The sequence below is a fragment of the Capsella rubella genome, unplaced genomic scaffold (assembly GCF_000375325.1).
Source record: "Capsella rubella cultivar Monte Gargano unplaced genomic scaffold, Caprub1_0 scaffold_5, whole genome shotgun sequence".
NCBI classification, from domain to species: Eukaryota; Viridiplantae; Streptophyta; class Magnoliopsida; order Brassicales; family Brassicaceae; genus Capsella; species Capsella rubella.
The window spans coordinates 4,702,702-4,719,502 of record NW_006238919.1 but is presented as its reverse complement, the minus strand read 5'-3'; the positions used below and the strand labels follow the sequence as shown (position 1 = coordinate 4,719,502).

The following is a 16,801-nucleotide window of genomic DNA, read 5'->3' as shown; positions in this document are numbered from 1 at the left end:
TTTGTTGGATAAGTTTTAAAGGTACAAACCTGAGCGAATTTCATGATTTTTTTATGGAAAGTTAATAAAAGTGTTAACTACATATTATTAAAGTGTTTTTATTACATGAGTGCATCAAATATTCACATCTACCATATTTGAGGTTTGGCCGAGTTATGCCAACGACATAGCTGACTTAACGTAAATAAATTTGTGGTTTGGCTGAGTTATGCCAGCGTCATGGTTGACTTACACAGACCATTTCGAGGTTTGGCTGAATTATTGTAACGATAACATGTAGCTCATTGTTACATGATGGCTCAACTCATTCAATCTATAGTCATCGAGAACCAACTTCACAGGCTTTTCGTGTGTTCTTTCAACATCTATCTGCACAACTCTACACCCTCTATCGTCGGCTTTAAAATACATATTTGTGGTTTTTACCCAATTACCATAAAAAACAATTAATAGAACCAGATACATCAACGAAAATGAAGAACAGAAGTGAAAATGAAGAACAGAAGTGAAGTGAAGAACAGAAAATGAAGAACAGAGTGTACGAAAAAACACGAGCTAATGGGGGACCTTTCGTATTTCCCTCGTTTCTGCTGACGTGGAATTGTGCATTTGAAGTCGTAAGTCAGCCACCAAACAAATTTTAAACTCAGCCGAAATAAACCAGCCATCAACATAAATTAAATCAGCCACAACATGAAAAATATTTAAGTAATTACCAAAATGTTTTTTAAAATGCCAAATTCAGCCGTAACGTCAATAAGTCAGCCGTAACGTAAAATAAGTCAGCCGTAACTGGAGGCTATATTAGCAATAAATCTTTTGTCTATAACTCAGCCGTAACATGGTTGAGTTTTCCGTTAAGTAAGCGAATTACGACTGAGTTATGTCTCTGAAACATAAGTCAGCCGTAACGACATTTGATAACTCAGCCGTTGTCGATAACTCAGCCAACCGGAGAAAGTTAAGTCAGCCGTGTCGATAACATAACTCAGCCAAACTTCTGATAACTCAACCATCGGACTATAACTCAGCCGTAACCATCGGACTGAAACATGCTTCATCACATGAAAGAAAGAAGGCGGAAATATCTTCTCAAGATTACAAATGATAACTGGTATATTTTCTTTTAATTGTCGAATCCCGTCTACTGTGAGTGATCTCGTGCATAAGTACCGAAAGAAAGCTCATATCCTTACAATTAAAAAAAACAGAAATATTTAGGAAAAGCACAATTTTATTTAAATTTATTTTGAATAAATAATTTTAACTTAATTAATTTAAATTACCTACAATAGCTTCAAGGACATTTGTAAGTAGAAGTTCCCAAAATGCAAATGGAAGCGGTCGCTGCATAAAAACATTAGAGTCATGAAAATTCTCATGATAATCGATTGAAAAAACTCCTCCTTTGTATCTTGATCCAATCTAAATTTAGGGATTGGACCCTTGCCTTTTGCAATGACATGTAGGTCAGCTCGTGCGCATATATCAGGCAAATGTAGTTGCGACTTTAAATTATCTTTTGTCTTCTCTTGAACATTTAACATGGTGTTCAATAAATTCTCGTGCACGTTCTTCTCAATGTGCATGACATCTAGATTATGCTTTAATAATAGGTCTTTCCAAAATGGCAACATAAAAATATATTTATTTTATGCCAGTTGTGATATTGGCCTACACCATCAACATGAACATGTCTATTTCCACCGCAATCAGGAGTCATATCTGCACCAAAATCTCTGAATTGTCTTAATTGATATTGATAACTAAACTCTGGCGGTGGAGCATCTTGAACAACTCTGTTCTTCGTAAAGATTGTCTTACTTCTACGATATGGATGCCGACTAGGCAAAAATTGTTTATGACAATCAATCTAACACGTCTTTCGACCGTGCTTTAATTGGTTCACATTTGTATAATCCTGAAAAATGGACATGACAGTCTCCCATGTGCAGTCCATCCATATAACATTCCGTACGCAGGAAAATCACTTATTGTCCACATCAATGCCGCGTGCTTCATAAATTTCTCTGGACATGAAACATTGTAAGTTTCAATTCCATGCAACCATAAGTCATTCAACTCTTCAATCAATGGTGGTAAGAACAGATCAAGTAATCGCTTTGGATGTTCTGGCCCGAGAATAAAGATGGTGAGGAACAAAAACTCTCGTTTCATGCATAGATATGGTGGTAAACTGTAAGGTGTTACAATGACCGGCCATAATGAATATTGTCTTCCATGCTTTCTGAATTGGTTAAAACAATCTGTAAATAATCCGAGGTAGACGTTTCTGTTCTCAGATGCAAAACTCGGATAAATTGCTTGATAGTGTTTCCATGCCTCTACATCTAAAGGATGTGCAATATCTCCTTGGTTAGAATGCTCGACATGCCACCTTATATGAGCCGCTGTGTGATTAGATTGATATAACCTTTTCAATCTTTCACGAATGTAAATACCACATACGCTTATGCGAAACTCGTAATCTCCCATCGTTTTCTTGGTAACGAGGTTTGTGAAAAAATTTACATGATGACAAATAATCATTCACAAAATCAGCAATTGCATCAACACAGTCCTCAAACAAAGTTGTAATCCGTCTTTATGTTCATCATCCTAATTGCGGCTGACAAAGGAAAATGACCCTCTCTACAACCATCATATCACCTTCACTACATCTAACATATCGAATAATCTTCTCGCTTCAAAATTTTGTTCTTGTCCTAAGCTTCTATCTTCACAAAATGAATCATTAACCATTTTTACCATTCCTATGTTTCTACCTTCCATTCTAGGTTCTTCTAATTGTTCCCCAATATATGCACTTGTACTAGGTACATTCCCTAAATCAACCTCTCCATGACAATACCACACCTTATAATTTGGTCAAAACCCAAAACTATAGAAGTGATTCCACACTATATCTATTTCAATAAATTTATTATTATCACAAATATAACACAAAAAACATCATACATTTTCTTTGCAAATTTTTTGGATAGTGGCAAATCTTATGAATTCGGAGAGTCCATTAACATACTCCTCCATTAAAAGCCTAGTGTCTGAGTCATACCGAGTGTTGTACATCCATTCTCTATAATTTTGGTTTCTAAAAGACATGTTTACGTGTTTTCAACTTTTTCACACAAAATGCTAAATGAGAGGGCTGATATTCATAATCATATTTCGGAAGATAACCGACCGGATAGCGATCGATTTGCAACCGTTTGTGAAAATGAAAAACAGTGATTAACGGGTCTATTTTAACGGTAACAAATTCACGACCGTTTATCGATCGGTTTTCAGACGGTAATATGTCGGTCCTGAATTGGTTGGAACTGTAAGACTGTTACAAAAAACCGACCAACTACCAACCAAGTCTCAAGATCCGTTGTAAAACTGGTGATAAACGGTCGGTTTTTATCGAAAGTTAATTTGGTTGGTTATTCTGTCAGTAATTTCTGACTAAATTCTTACTAAATCCTGACAATTTTATTTGGGTGGTCATTTTTGACCGATTTCTGTTAAATTATGTTGTCGTTAATTTACAGTAAGAAAGTGGTTAGAAAATAAACCAACCCTAGTTTTGGTCGGAAATTTTGTCAAAATTGGTGATCTTTGTCATGTAGTGATAGAGAGTGAGGTTTAGGATGCAGACTTTCATCGTAAGGAAGAGATCCATATTGTTGCCCGACTTGATGGATTGGGGCATTAACATCCAAGAAGGCCAACTGAAAGTCATTTTGAGTCGAGTATTAACATCCATAAGCTTGTATTCTTTCTTTAATATTGCCTTGATTGCAGCAACCCCATCTTCTGCACGTAGTTTCAGGTTAATATAGCCATCCTCCCCTTCGACTTCAATCCTCCATTTTCCTATCCCGTCTTTTTCCCAATCGCCAAACTCGACAAAAACATTTCGTGGTTCTAGCTATGTTACTATCACCATTGTACCTGAAGCAAAGAAAATGATTGAATTTATCATTTGATTTTAAAAAAAAAACATAAAGCCATAAATTATATAAGACTTGCGCCATTAACTACAAAAACTTACCATACCGGGCGATGTGTAATGAATGAGAAGTGTTTCAGAATGGCTGGTTTTAATGAGTTTTGTTGCTGTTGTGTGTTAAGGTAGTTTGTTGCGGCAGTATATATAGGAGGAAGAGGATGTGTATCGGCGAGATGGCCATATAGCGAGCTATAAGGCCAAGTAGCTTCAAGTCATCATTTCGTTTCACTATATCTTGGCGTACTATTGCCTGGGGCAGAACAAACTCGGCGCTCGATGCTCCTTGTAGGTCCCATGTGGTGATGCTTGCGTTGCAACTAGCGAGCCCCTAGATCCTTCATCTCTCCGCGCCATGATTACATGGTCATATGAGCCGCTAGTTACTTATGCAACTCTTTCTTGATGTAGGTAAACGAAATGTGTGACCGTGGAATCATGGCGAGGAGAGATGAATGATCTATGGGCTCGCTAGTTATTCTGAATAATGCTAGGACTTGGTTAGGAAATTGCTAGTTCTGGAATGTAGGAACATCCTAGATTGATTATGATATTTCAGGAATGTTTGATGGATAATGGTTAATATTTTTTTTGCTGGATTGTTAAAATTTAGTGTCTTCCGCTGGTTTTTATTGATTATGGTTTGGTTTAATTGGAATTGCTAGTTAACCGGTTAAAATTGAAATTGGATGAATTAAATTGGTATAATATGGTTTAGATGGTTAAAATTGAGTTAGTACGGTTTGTTGGTTTAGTTGTTTTAATTAACTGGGTTAATTTGGTTACATGATTAAAAATGAAAAATTCCCAAAATCATTTGATTGGAAATTAAAAACAACATGTTCCTATAACGAATTTTACGAAAATGGTCTAGAAACCCTTCTCCATTCCTACCACCACCAAATTCTTACCATATATGATTTCTTACGGGTGATATCCTGATAGGTCCAAATCAGAAACTTAGAACACAAGACACAAGATATTTTTAATGGGTAGTTTGAATTACCTCTTTTTTGTATTTTTCTGTGGTTTATATAGAATAGAACTATTGAGTTCTGGATATAGAGGAGAATACATAAAGATAAAAACATGGCGAAGAAGATATGATAACGGACGTGCAATAAGGCCGTAATCCTTAACAAATTTTCGATAATATCCCGTTAAACCCAAAAATCATTGCAGTTCCATGATCGTCGTCGGGACAGGCCAATCTGTCAGAGCTTGTACTTTGGACTTATGCACCTTCACACCATCTACAGAAATAATATGCCCCAAGTACTCCAATTCTTTTTGCCTAAAATCACACTTCTTGAGCTTGACAGCGAGAAGGTGCTGGCGCAAAACGAGAAAGACTTCTTGAACGTTAGACAAACGCTCCTCCCATGAAGCACTATAGATGAGGATATCATCAAAAAACACAAGAACGAGCCGACGTAGAATGGAAAGAAAGACATCATTCATGAGTGCTTAAAACGTTGACGGTGCATTACAAAGGCCAAAAGGCATGACCAAGTATTCATAGTGACCGCTGTGAGTCCGAAAAGCTGTCTTTAGGTCTTCAGGATGCATTCGAACTTGATGATACCACGCTGTGAGATCCAACTTCGTAAAAAATTCCGCTCCATGAAGCTCATCTAACATGTCATCCACTGTACGAATAGGGAATCAGTCTTTGATTGTTGCTAAATTCAGTGCCCGATAGTCCGTACAAAACCTCCATGCACCGTCTTTCTTTTTAACCAGTAATACCGGAGAAGAAAAGGGACTAGAACTAGCGCGAATGATTCCAGCTTGAGTTCTCTAGATGTTCTTCCACAAATGAAGTTGTGTGTTGAACTGCTAGCCACTAGAGCCACCATCGAATATGACCCAATTTGAGCTTGCAACCATAGTGTTTGAGGAGCGTTCCATCCCGTCAACACATACATAATAATCTCTGTTTTCTCCTTGTTCTGTTCTTCCTCTATGAGCTCTTCTACTTCCTCATCGTCCTCGCCCTCGATAATAAACAACAGAGGTTGTCTACATATATGACCCGGTATAAACTTCTCATCGCAACTAAAACAGAGCCCCAAACTTCTTTTCCTATTAATCTCATCCCAAACTTCTTTTCCTTTTAATCTCATCCCAAACTTCTTTTCCTATTAATCTCATCCCAATAATAATTTCTTACATAACTATCGCAAGTAAGATTTCTCATTTGTTTGATTGTTCTTTTCTTCTGTTATTCAAGATTGTTTCAAAAAGGTGTGTTAATTTTTGTTCTTTTAAGATATTATATAGGATATTCATGAGTGAATTAAGAAGATAACAGTCACGAGATCGAAAAAGAGAAACTGTTATAGATATAGATACACACGTGCCTCTCCATTTTAGTAAATGGTTTAAGCAAAAAGTAGAAAAAATTACCTTGATGGTATATGTGCTGATATAGGTTGTCTTGCGCCAGGTCCATCTAATAAGGTTTTAAAGTTCTCAACAAGTGCAAGAACGTTGTCCCATGTAAACCTTATATGATGATTTCTTGTCCTTAACCTCATACCCACCAATACTACAAGGAATCACCTGACAGTTTTGGGTCTAATTCTGTTTCAGTTACCTAACAACGTCTAATAATTTGTGGGTTTAAACCCGATTAGCTTTGTTTATGTAGAAAATTCAAAATTTAGGTGAGTTCATGTGGGTTTCAGCACAAAACAAAGTTGGAGGTGTGAATTAACCAAAGAAATTAACCTTAAAACTCAGAATAATGGATTTTTGTGTTTCAGCCAAAACTATTAGCTCCCAAGTTCTTGTGATCCTAATCCTAGAGCTCGTCATGTTTCTTACTATGGGAAACTGATATATCTATATTTTACCACTTTTAAGCATGCATTTATCATCTATTTAACTTCGTTCACTCATTGATTCAGATCATTCTTAGTCTCTTTTGATGTTTTGGACACTTAGATAGGTTTTGCATAAGTCGTGTACATGTCTTGCAAACATTCTGCATATTAGAATTTCTTTGAGGCACTTAGGAAATTTGGATTTGAAGCATGAGCAGACAAGTAACTCAACTGTCACCATCGAGTGACCAACCAAGGCGGTGAATAATGATGCATGTCACTCGAGCTACACCCCCGGGTGAAATGATCGAGTGACTAGGACGAATGGAGCAAAGCAGGCATGTAACTCGACCAATCTGATCGAGTGAAACTATCGAGTACGCCCGTCGAGTGATGAGGAAGACCAAGCAAAGGAGCATGTCACTCGAGCCACACAAACGATTGAAACTATCAAGTGAGTAGCCAAAGACGGACAGAATAAGCATGTCACTCGAGGCACACACTCGTGTGACACCATCGAGTAAGCAGGCAAAGACGGACCAGAATCAGCATGTCACTCGAAACACACACTCGTTTGTGCATGTTAAGATGATTTCTTGGTTTGAGTAGTGTTAGGATTTTTGTGGATGGGATAGGTTAGGTGGAGAATGTTAGTCTTTTACAGTGTTTAAGTTTAGATCCGTTTGTTTCCCTTAGAGTTTTGATAGTTAGTTCTTCTCTGATAAAGTAGAATTAGATCCTAGCCATTTCAGTACCTACCAAGTGTTTAATAGAATGTATCAACAACTAATACTAGATATATTCTTACTTAGCCTAAGAGATTAGATGTTTAAGATGGCTATTGACATTAATAAGTTGTTTCTTAATGCTTGTTTAATGCATGTTTAATCAAAGAAATTTGAGATTAGGAAGTTCTTTAAGCTTGATAGTTTATGCCTAGAGATTGGATTAAATAGTATTAGAATTTCATGGTCTAGGGATTAGCTTGTTTACAATTTGTTAAACACTTTAAGTAGATTAATATTTTCTACCTACTCCAATAACCCCATCCTTATGATTTTCTTTTGTATTTGTGTTCTCTGTATACTTACTTATTATTTGCTTGTTATGTTATGTTGTTAGTACTGTTAATATTGATAGTTATTTCGTTCTAGCTTATGCATGATAGTCTATGTTCTGCAGCTTTAGTTTTCTAGCATGTTCAATGTGTTCACATAGGTTGTTAGAAAAAAAACCTTTAATGCTTCGATTGACTTAATCATTTCTGATAGCGTCTTGATTACTAGCATTTTGACTGCTAGCATCCACCTGATTTGACTAAAACCTATGTACTGCAATGACATGATAGTACTTTAATATCTTATCTATATAAACTAGTACAAAAATCCCTATATCCAGTCAAATTTTTGTGGTTGAGCTTTAATATTGTGGATATTAGCTATTATAACGATGCTCGATCACTAAAATAATTCGAGGCTATAACGTCGTAGCTTAATCCATTTGTGGCTTTTCACGGCTACATAGTTACGAATTAGTCATGCGTGTTACGTGACTCAGATTACTCACCTATTAATCACGAGTAGTGGCTGAGTTACTCAAGATTTGGCTACTCTACATTTGTGATAAATATATAACCACGCATTTATTCGTGGCTACGTTTAGTTTGCCACATTTATAAAAAGCAGCAGTACCGTGGCATGTTTGTCTAAGCTACGATTTGTGTGCGCGGCTTGTTTCTGATCATTGCCGACATCGCTGAGGGGCCAAATGACAAGATTTTTGGTGCATAAGCAACAATTTAGCCACATTTTTTGTTAGTGACTAACCACAATTTAGCCAGGTTTTTTGTTAGCCATGATGTGATGTGTAAATTGGTGGAACAACCACAATGTCAGCCACGTTTGGATATCGTGGCTATAATATAGCCACAGATTAACCACATTCTAACATTTGCGTGGCTATTGTGATTTTAGCCACGAAGTCTCGTGGCAATAATGTATATATACTAGGATTTACCTCGTGCTACACCAGAAATCTATAATTTTATATGTTTAAAAATATATATTTTAAGTTAACCCGTAAAAGATTAAAATGTAGACAACCTGTAAGAAAAATATAATCATATTTATGTAAATTCAAACCCATTCAATCATATTTATGTACAATATTATTAATTTTAATTTTTAGAGTTAAAATATTATTAATAATTTGTTTTTTGTAAAGTTTAAATATTTTTAATATTTTAATATTCTATAATGCTTGTTTTAAATATTATAATATTTGAAGCTTTAAAAATTTTTAATATTTTAAAAAGTTTTTAAAATTTGAAATTTATAATAGTTTGAAACTTTTAAGAAGTTTTAATTTTTTTAAATAAAGAACCAGATTAAACTGAATAAATTTCTTAATTTGGATGCCAAAGAAATCAAACTTCATGCTCTTTTATAGTTGGTAGCATATTATTCATATTTATAATGGTTTTGAACAATTATCTAAAATTTTATACCTAATGTAGATGTTTTACACACATTTTTTCCGTTATCGATTGAGTAATATACGTGAAAAGACCCGACCCGTTTTTCTAAACAACTAAACCGGATTAAACCATCTTAAACCAACTAAACAAGACTATATCATTTTTAACCAAATAAACAAGATTAACTAAAGCGGACAAAAAATATTATAGTAAACCAACAAAAACCAGCGGAAGAAAAAATAAAAAAACCAATCCAATAACTAATACTATTAAACAATCAATTATCCAAAAATAGCATATTCATCCTAACATGCTTCTAAATTCCGGAACTAAATATCCTAACAATTTTCAAGAACAATCACAACATTCAACGAGTCCCTGGATCATTCTTCTCTCCTCGCCTTGATTCCACGGTCGCACTTAATCTTAACCTGCACCACAAACACAATGAAATGCATGAGTATCATCACAAATACTCAGTGAGATGGTCCTCCCATCTATTAGGCTATACACAAAAGCTAAGCAAACCAACCAACATGCATAAACACAAGTAAACCAATAAAACTAGACATAACCAAATCGAAAAGCGCACTGTTCTACACTGGCTCTGCAGAAGCTCTGGAATCGCCTCTTGTCACTTCCTGACAACGAATCCCAACACGAAACTCGACCACATTGAACCCTAACCAAAAATTGTGCATCATACAACACCAAAACCCACAAGATAATAGAGATACAAACATAGGTCTCATCCATGTACAAAATCAAAACACACAACAGAAATTTCACAAGCTTAGATAAGCCATGGTTACGCACTCACCTTAAAAAGGTGATTTGAACAACAACTACAACTAGGAAAGACTCTCCTTGCGATTGCAACAGCCCAACAACACCCTACAACAATTCACACAAACAAAATTCTATTTGAACTAAACTGAACAGAAACAACAAAAAATACAGCCACAGAAACAAAGCCCTAAAACTGAAACGAATTGTTAACTTCCGAATCTTTTTGGTGGAAAGTACAACCTAGACGGCACAAAGCTTTCCAAAAAATTTAGTGCCGATCGGATAACAGATCCTGGCGTTCTGTTTTGGGGCAACAACACATCCTGTCATTCTAAAAAAAATCAGCGACTACTTTCTAAAATTATGCTGAAATCATCGCACTCCATGAGGCAAGTAGAGAATGTGTATGACTTAAACCAATAAGTTGACATATTCAGTCAAGCAGTGAAACCTGCATAAATACATCGCCAGCTGTCTTATATCAAGATAATGTTGCATGAGTTGCTCAGACGAAAGAATGATAAATTAAAAGTGATATAACAAAACATATTTCTCCAAATTTTTTTATCATATACCCAAGAGCTTGAAAAGAATAAGGAGAATGAAGTAAGATACTTTCGATCATGTGGGAATACAACAGACCTCTTCACAAAGTTATTACCTACTACGATATTCATATACATGTTCACAACCTTGGAATGCGTCATCAACAGAATCTCTAGTGTGTGAGTTCAGTCATTCGAGGAGCGAACAATGAACTCCGAGGGGAAGTGTTACAAAAATTCATATGGGTATAAAAATGGATATGGAGCCCATTATCAATAGATAATTATAAATAATGTCTCTATTTTACACTATAAGTACAAGAGTATTGGCCCATATTATAAGACACTTCTTCTCTACAACGAAAGAATGAACGTAATAAATATCTTTCTCCTTATCTTTCTTTATATACTTTCAATTACGTTTATCAATACAAATTTTATGAATTAAAACATATACTACATTTGTATTGGTCGAAAAAACATATACTACATAATGGAACTAAAACAAAACTCAGCTGTATAAAAATATATGAAAAAGCCTTCAACCAGTTGGGCCTCAATAGTTAAATAAAATTGGGCGTAAAATTTAAAACTAAACACACCCTATATTTTATATATTTTTGTTTGGATTTGAATATCTTAAAGAAAGGAGCAAAAACTAATTTGCAGAGATGTTGAAAAAATATTGCTATCTATTAGTGTGGGTGAATTGTAACACCTTGGTTTCAAAAAATATGGTGCTGTATGCAGATATGTTGAAAACATTAATTTGGCCACCTATTTCACCCCAAGTACATTTATTTTTTGGTCAAATCTCTGAGAATTCCACAGTTTAGCATGCTTATGTAGAAGAAATTTCAACATATTGACCAAAATCAAAATCAAAGAGCTCAAATCAATCATAGGGTTTTTCGATATTCTGCTTCTCTAATTACTTTCCAATCATTCAAAGTAATTATCCGATTGGAGTTCAGTTTTTGGATGCAAGTTTAAAAGAGTGAAAAATCAGTTGTCCCCATTTTAGTCGATGATACTGGCCTGTTGAAAGCTCCTGAACGCTCACACCTCCAAGTCCTATGTCCAGACCGTGAAGGAAACAATATTTGGTAAAATTTCACAGTGTTATTTACATTCAATATTTTTGGTTTCATCAAATACTTATTCTCATTTGTTGTTCACATTGCATGTTTAGACGTGATCTAATAAGGAATATTACAAAGAAGATTCTAAGTATGCTTAAATCTGATCTCCCTAAACCATATCTCACATATCTTTCTTTACCACCAGAAATCAAACACCGATGTACTCGAGTTTTTGTGGTAAGAATCTTCTTCATTTTCTCCTTGTTTTAAACTATTTATAACTAAATCAAGGTATCTACTAACCCATTCTTTCTTTTACAGTAAGAGTTTCACTGGGTCACAACCTGATACAAGATTGGAATCACTCCAACTTTAGATCACATAATGATCAAGAGATTCCAAACTTAGCTTGCGGAAGGTGGAATTAACGAGCTCGCTCTGAAGCACTCTCTCGTGAATCATGGGGTGGTACAGGGGATAGTTCATGTGATTGACTCGCCAATCGGTGGGATAATCGACTCACTCAATCAACGAACAAATAAAGGATGTTGAATCACTCAACAATTTTAATCCGCAGATTCCGATAGGCGGCTAAGAGACTCACTCACTTAAGACTAATAAATAACAATGACAAAGACTTGAACTTTGACAAGAAAATCTTTGCTAATACTTTAAAATGATCAAGGGTGTTTTTACAATGAGTCTAATGATACGCTTATATAGGGCTGAGTACAATGTTCTAAAAGCTAAACAAAGAAATAAGATATGCGATATTAATCAAAAACTAGCCGTTGTAGTCTTTATGGAGGAATCCTTGTACAAAGATTTGAGATATGATTGGGCTTGTATCTGGACGATTTTGGGGGATATGTGTAGAGTCTTGGAAGTTTCTTGATGTAAGTAACAGCCTTAAACACACACACAAACAAAGAAGGAAGGAGTCGTTGTGTATTGATGCCAAACAAGTGCAAATATGGTAAGTAGACCTCAGACTTGATCCACCTGATCAAGTGTGGTGTGGTAAATCCTAAAGGGTGTAATGAAGCCTCTAATTGATATGGAAACTCTCCAGGTCTCCATTTGAATATTTGTAATGAACCATTTAAAGAAACATCCATGTTAAGCTCCATAAAGATCATGTGAGATGCGGTGCACCAACTCTTTTGTGGTATGGGCCTTGAATGGTTTGTACGTCAGGATGTACTATCGTCGAATCAATTGCTTGGTGAATTATTCCTATTGAACCATTAGTCTTCTTAGGTTAATTTGCTTGTGAATAATTAACCCTAGGCCTTGAGCTTGTTCAGCACTCCATATAGGCAAGCATTCTCCAAGATGCTCCATGTGAACCAGCTTGGTGTGTGGGCTGGTTTGTCCCCGGTTTATTCTGTTTTGATGTCCGTATCATACCCTCTCTCTTGAAAAAGTTTTGACCTCAAAACTGTACAATCTATACCAAGAGAAAGCAAGTTACCCTTCATTCGATTTTTGGAGTTTAGGGTCTTACCTTGGTATTGTTGTAGCTTGGTTATGCGTAGTGCATCATGAGGTTCTTCTCCCAGCATGATGTTGTTGAAATCAACATCTTCTTTTTCTTTAGTGGCTAAGAAACATTATCTAAGCTTTGAATATGGGTGCATGTTCTTACGCCTTGTTAGTTTCTCCGTTTTCTTGAAATCTAAAGTCCTTTTGGATGTAGTTTCTTGATGGTCATTGTATGCTTCTATGGTTCCTATATCTTTATCAAGTGCATTATACATGAAGTTGAATTATTAAAAACAGAAAAGAAAATGTAACGATGAATGGTGGAATTATTCCAATATCGAATAAGGTTATAAGTTCCACTAACTAGTAGTTCTAATGGTTGCTTCTCAATGCTCATAATTCTTTCAACTTCTTTATCCTTGTGCTCCATAGTGTGACCTGAATCAACATTCTTTGACAAGAGCAAGTGTATCATACAAGAACTTGAATTTTCTGAACTTGTTGTAGCTAAACTAGCATTCGGTTTAAATTCTATAGTTTTAAACCTTCCTACCTTTCTAGCTGAACATTTTGCAGGAAAATGTCCTCTCTTATGACACCTATAATATATCACTTCTTTTAACTTACAAAGATTAGAAGACTTACCTTGAGTTCCTTTGCCTTGTGAGTCATGCAATGAGTTTGCATTCGGGTTTGTAGCAATAAGTCGAGGGTTTGAATTTATCTCATCTTTCCTTGTATTAGCATCTTACTTAGACTCACTTTTCTCCTTTAGAGTAGTTGTAGTCGTCATCTTTAGCTTGGGGATTAAAGCTCTCTTAGGTGTAGACGTCGGAGCTGCTAGGATCCATCTTCTTGGCTCGGGATTGGTGTAGATGCGTAAATTGTATACATGCATATCGTTGTCATCCTCCACGAAATCTTTATACAAAATTTGCTTCATTTCTTCCCAAGAAACTTCTGGTGCAACATTTTTCAAGACGAATGTATGCGTCTTGTTCCCAACACCTGAACGCATCCTCGATTAAGGTATCTTCTACATAAACCGTCTTCTCCTCCTCTGGAATTTGATTAGATGATAACCAATCTTCCATGTTTTGTTCCCATCGCAAATATGCTTCTGGACCTTGGTGATGGCCTGAAAAATTAATGTAAAGGGACTCTCTTCCAGCCTCACTTACTTCTTCATCTTCTTTGATAAGCTGTCCTTCTAAACCATCTCTTCCCGCCTCACTTACGGCTTCGTGCTTTTCATCAAACTCTTCGTCAAGTTCTGAATTATCACCAAAACTTGATTCATATTCTTCTAAACTGAATTGAGATTTAGTTTTTCCTCGGTAATTTTCCTCATGGTCGGAGTAAGGTATCTCACACCATGGTCTCTCTTCTTTCTTATGATGGAGGTCTTCTTTTTCTTGACTAAGCTGAGAATCCGTCTCCTCACAACATGACTCCTCTTCATTGCTGATTTGAGTAACATCATCTCCACGCCATGAATCATCTCAATGGAATTGTTCAGTTTCACTCAGTTGATAGTACTCTTCGTTGTACAAATCTTGGTGATTGGTGGCCTCTAGGGAATGATCTTGTGGCTCCGGTTCTGGTACTCCTTCACCACGTTCATATCCATAGTCTGAATTAGAGTAGTCTTCTTGTGACCACGTTTCCGCATGACTAACCTCTTCATCGGACCAAGTGTGCTTGGTTCGTCTTGTTCGAATCCGTTGAGACTGGACTCATATTGACTTGCTTCTTCTTCTAAATAGTCTTCCATGGTTGCGTTCCTTGGATATTCCCTTGCACAAAACAAAAGAACCGACAAAGATTAAGAGCATATCAAGCAGAGATAATACAAGAAAGGAAATAACAAAAAAATATGGAATTTTGTTTTTGTTTTTTTTTTGTTTTTTTTTTTGGTTCCTTTACTTCAAATAAATTTTCAAATTAAAAAAAAAAGGAAAAACAATTATTATATATATCTTCTGATTTTATAAAAACTACAATTATGAAATTAATTTATAAATAAAAGAAATATGATTTTTATGGCTTTTCGGTTAATAAATCAAAAATAAATAATAAACTTAAGCAAATAATTTTTTACTTTTTTTTAATAAAATACTGAAGGAACTAAATCGAATAAAGCAAGAGAAAAAAAAATTAATTTTTTAATTTTTAATAAAAGTTTTATAATAAAAAAAGAAATAGAAAAAAAAACAAATATAGTTTGATAAGATACAACCTTGGATAGCAGATTCCGATATGCTTAAGAGACTCACTCACTTAAGACTAATAAATAACAATGACAAATACTTGAACTTTGACAAGAAGAACTTTGCTAATACTTTAAAATGATTAAGGGTGTTTTTACAATGAGTCTAATGATCAGCTTATATAGGGCTGAGTACAACATTATAAAAGCTAAACAAGGAAATAAGATATGCAATATTAATCTAAAACTAGCAATTGTAGTCTTTATAGGGGAATCCTTGGACAAAGATGTGAGATATGATTGGGCTTGTATCTGGACGGTTTTGGGGAATATGTGGAGTGTCTTGGAAGCTTCTTGATGTAAGTAAGACCCTTAAACACGCACACAAACAAAGAAGGAAGTAGCTGTTGTGTATTGATGACAAATGGGTCCAAATATGGCAACTAGACCTCCTACTTGATCCACCTGATCAAGTGTGGTGTGGTGCATCCTAAAAGATGTAATGAAGCCTTAATATTACTTATGAACCATTTATATTCTTAGGGTTAATTTGCTGGTGAATAATTAACCCTAGGCCTTGAGCATGTTCAGCACTCCATATAGGCTAGGATTCTCCAAGGTGCTCCATGTGAACCGGCTTGGTGTGTGGGATGGTTTGCTCCCAATTTATTCTGGTTTCGATGTCCGCATCACAACCATAACAAAGAATTTCCAAACAAATATAATGAAGTAAGCTAGCGCATCATTTAGATCAAACTTGCGTGAGTGGAAGAAAACATGGAAGTAGAAAGGTGCTGAAAATTAACCGAATGGATGAGGGCGAGGAAAATTTTGTTTGATGGACATATGCAAAAAAATAAAGGAAGCTACCAAAAACTTTAAGAATCGAGTGAGTCGAAAGATGCCAAAAAATCTAAGAATCGAGGGAGTATAAGGGGTGGATTAGGTGTTCCTAAACACAACAACGGTGCAAAAACATATGACCGACGTTGGGATGAATTGGTAAGTGACTTATGAATTTCTGGTTATTACATTTTTCACTTCTACAAGTAACTAATGAATCTGGTTTTTCATCAATGAGGGTATTATATTATGCATACTAGTTAACGTCTCAGTTTACAATCTTGAATAATGAATATGCTTTTGTTTTGTTTGTCATGTGTTAAAGAAGTGAATTAGGACAAGAGCCTAATATGATTCACTGCACGAAACATATATACTTAGACAAGAAGGCAACCACAATTAGTGACATGAAGACCAAAAACTATATTGACGCATATACAAGTGAGGTAGAACGCCTCTAATTGCAATGTCAAACCGAATGAGCTGACTCGGTTAATTCTAACTGTGTTACACGAGAGGAGATTAACTCAAT

At 35.5% G+C, this 16,801-nt stretch overlaps 1 protein-coding gene across 1 annotated transcript in view; it reads right to left on the bottom strand.

The window, feature by feature from the left end:
- The window catches only part of LOC111830604, a 21,520-nt gene extending 6,529 nt beyond the window's left edge, over nucleotides 1-14,991 (bottom strand). The window contains exons 1-4 of the mRNA XM_023783086.1: nucleotides 14,825-14,991; nucleotides 14,399-14,681; nucleotides 10,137-10,210; nucleotides 9,689-9,747 (exon numbers count right to left, since the gene is read on the bottom strand). Of these exons, the coding sequence (XP_023638854.1) occupies nucleotides 9,689-9,747; nucleotides 10,137-10,210; nucleotides 14,399-14,681; nucleotides 14,825-14,991 (583 nt within the window). The remainder of the gene's footprint in view (nucleotides 1-9,688; nucleotides 9,748-10,136; nucleotides 10,211-14,398; nucleotides 14,682-14,824) is intronic.
- Nucleotides 14,992-16,801: the final 1,810 nt, after the last annotated feature.